Genomic DNA, 3073 nt, shown 5'->3' on the forward strand with positions numbered 1-3073 from the left:
ACAAGACTCCACTTGGTTGAAGAAAGATTACCAGCCCATAAAAATTGTCTTGCTAAGGAGTCTAGTTCCCTAACAAAGCTCAACGGCGCCACCTGAACCATACTCCTATAGAGAGGCAGAGTTTGAACCACAGATTGAATCAGTTGGACCCGACCAGCAAAGGATAGCCAGTGATGGGTCCAATGAGTAACTTTGGCCTGAAATTTGTCAAGAATGACCTGCCAAGAATCCTTAGACTGCCTACCACCAGAGATAGGAATGCCTAGGTAGAGCACAGGAAGACTTCCAATTTGGAATCTGAGAATATGAGCGATTCTCCTCTGAATAGAAGGTGGAGTGTTAAAGAAAAAAATGGAAGATTTGTCCTCATTAATCAACTGACCTGAAGTAGCAAGATAAACATCCAACACTTTGCGTATATTAGAAGCCTCCCGAATGGTAGCCATGCCCATCAAAGCCGTATCATCCACAAACTATAGGTGAGACTGCACAAGAAGACCTCCTCCCCATTGCCAGCCCTGAATAAAGCCCCCTTCAACATTATTTGTTATCAACCGACCCAGACCTTCTGCCAAAAGAAGAAACAAATAAGGAGATAGGGGATCGCCCTGCCGTAATCCCCGAGAGGCGCCAAAGAGATTAGAGTGTTCCCCATTAATCAAGACTAAGAAAGAAGTCGAATTCACACAACTCATAACCCACCGGATCCATTCCTCCTCAAAACCAAAGGCACCCAGAACCTTTTGGAGAAATGACCAACGGACTCTATCATATGCCTTAGCCATATCCAACTTAATGAACATAGTCTTGTCTTTCGAATTGGCCACAGAATGAATAGTCTCAGTCGCCACAACCACCCCATCCAGGATCTGGCGTCCCTTCACAAAGCCACTCTGTTCTTTAGAAGTTAACATTGGAAGCCACTTTTTTAACCTGTTAGCTATCAACTTAGATATGATTTTATAAATAACATTACAAAGAGAGATAGAGAGAAATTGACTTATCCGATTAGCCCCTTCCCCCTTGGGGATGAGAGCAAGGAAAGTAGAATTCAGAGCCCGAAGCATTTGTTTGTTCCTCTAGGATTCTTGAACAACTGCCAGTAAATCTATCTTAATAATATCCCAAAATTCCTGGAAGAACTCAATCGAAAAGCCGTCTGGACCTGGAGCTTTTCCTTTTTTCATCTGGAAAACAGTCCCCTCCAATTCCTCCAAAGAAATGGCCCTCATAAGATGCTCTTTCATTTCCAAAGAGACTAAAGAATTCATACAAGAGAGGACTTGGGCCTCTTCAACCGAGTCCCCTTGTGAAACCTCCCTAAATAAAGACTCAAAATACTGTACAGCTTCGCTGAAAATATCCTGAGAAGAAGAGAGCGTCTCCCCCCTATCATTCACCAAGGTTGAAATGGAATTACCGTGTTGTTTGGCCTTAATTGAATTGAACAAGAAAGCAGTATTCTTATCACCTTCTTGAAGCCATTCAATTCGAGCCTTTTGTTTCCAACAGATTTCCTCTCTCAGTTCCCACTCCTCCAAAGTTTTCAAAGCCCTAGCTTCCTCCCGCAACAAATATTCTGACACCCCATCTTCCCTTAACAACCTGGTAATATCATTCAACTCAGCTTGGGCCGCATATTTTTCCTGGAAAATATTACCAAAGCAATACCTGTTCCATCTTTTAAGCTAATATTTAACATATTGAAGGAGTTTAGCAAAAGTATACGTTGTTGTACCAAAGGTAGGTCTACCAACCTTCCACCACTCAGCTACATAGCCATATAGATCTGGGTCCCTTAACCAAATAAGCTGGAATTTAAAAGGTGGCTTTTGAGGCAGTTGGTTGGAGGAGATAACTAACTTAATGGGCTAGTGATCCGATCCTCTCCAGTCTAATATCTCAGACCTGGATGACCACAATCTACCCACCCAAAAACAGGAAACCATGAAGCGATCTAATCGTTCAGCAATGCAATTGTCTCCTATTCTTCTATTATTCCAGGTGAACTGGCCATTACTAGGCTTGATATCTACGAGATTGAGTGCCGAGATGTTATCTCGAAGAAGCACAGAGGAGGGCTCAAGTCTTGCAATACCCCCTCGTTTCTTAGAGAGATCTAAGATAGCATTAAAGTCTCCAACAATAATCCATGGAAAATAAGGAAATAACCTACGAACAAAATGAATATTATTCCATGTAAGGATCTTACCTTGGAGCTCAATAGGGACATAGACGTTGGAGAGAAGAACAGACTCTCCTGACTCATAGCATAGAGAGACCAGGGAAATAGATGATCTAAAGGAAATCCACCACATAGGTTGGATCTTTTGTGGGTTCCAAAGGCAAGCTACCCCCCCTAAAGACCTCTAAGCTCCAATGCACTGACATTGACCATTCTTCCACAATTTAGGAGCTATACTCATCATACTCTCAACAGAAACTTTGGTTTCCTGAAGAAAAAGAACATCAAGAGAATGAATTCTAACCAATTCTCGAACAGCTTTTTGTCTAGGGCCGATGTTCAAGCCCCTTGTATTCCATGAAATAATGATCATTTCTAGGGAGCCGAGAAATGAGAATCCAAGGTCTTGACAGCTCCTGACTCCACCAGATTCTCCCTAATCATCTTAATCTTCTCCATGTCCTTCTTACACCCACTTTTACCACTTTTCTAAGAAACCCCCTTCTTACCATCCTTTTGAAGAATACCCAAGTGAGGAGAAGACTTGCCACGCTTATCTATATCCGAAACAACACTTCGTGCAGGAAGGGCAGCGCCTGCTACTTCCTGTCCCCGATCAGCATTTAACCCCAGCGTCACCTGAGCCCCTACCTTCCCATCAGTGACCATAGGCATAGTAGGTTCGACCTGTGGAGCAGGAGGAGGGTCGGAGGAGACAATCTCCTGATCGGGCTCTGCAACCAATTGATCCATGCTACTAAATCCTGGATTAACTTCTTGTTGCCCCAGTTCATCTAGGACTTCAAATCTGTTAAAGGTATCCTCCTCTTGTCTCTCCATCAAAGTCCTCTTTTGACCTCTATTACGATTGCGAACCTTGACCTGTAC

At 43.1% G+C, this 3073-nt stretch overlaps 1 protein-coding gene across 1 annotated transcript; it reads right to left on the minus strand.

The window, feature by feature from the left end:
* Window positions 1-473: 473 nt before the first annotated feature.
* Window positions 474-914, minus strand: LOC149530629 (uncharacterized). The gene is made up of 2 exons (XM_089808223.1): window positions 761-914; window positions 474-664 (listed from the first exon to the last, which is right to left on the minus strand). Exons 1-2 carry the CDS (start codon window positions 912-914, stop codon window positions 474-476), a joined length of 345 nt encoding a protein of 114 aa, XP_089664349.1.
* Window positions 915-3073: the final 2159 nt, after the last annotated feature.

Source organism: Cupressus sempervirens, chromosome 11, assembly GCF_028749045.1.
Source record: "Cupressus sempervirens isolate cs-2001-9-10 chromosome 11, ASM2874904v1, whole genome shotgun sequence".
NCBI classification, from domain to species: Eukaryota; Viridiplantae; Streptophyta; class Pinopsida; order Cupressales; family Cupressaceae; genus Cupressus; species Cupressus sempervirens.

Bases quoted from the DNA above. Each gene is read 5' to 3' on its own strand.
- LOC149530629 (XM_089808223.1), bottom strand. From the start codon at position 914: ATGTTAACTTCTAAAGAACAGAGTGGCTTTGTGAAGGGACGCCAGATC. The intron at 665-760 runs GTTGGTCATTTC...CTTCTTTCTTAG, and splicing joins TAAGGCATATGATAGAGTCC to TCTTGATTAATGGGGAACAC.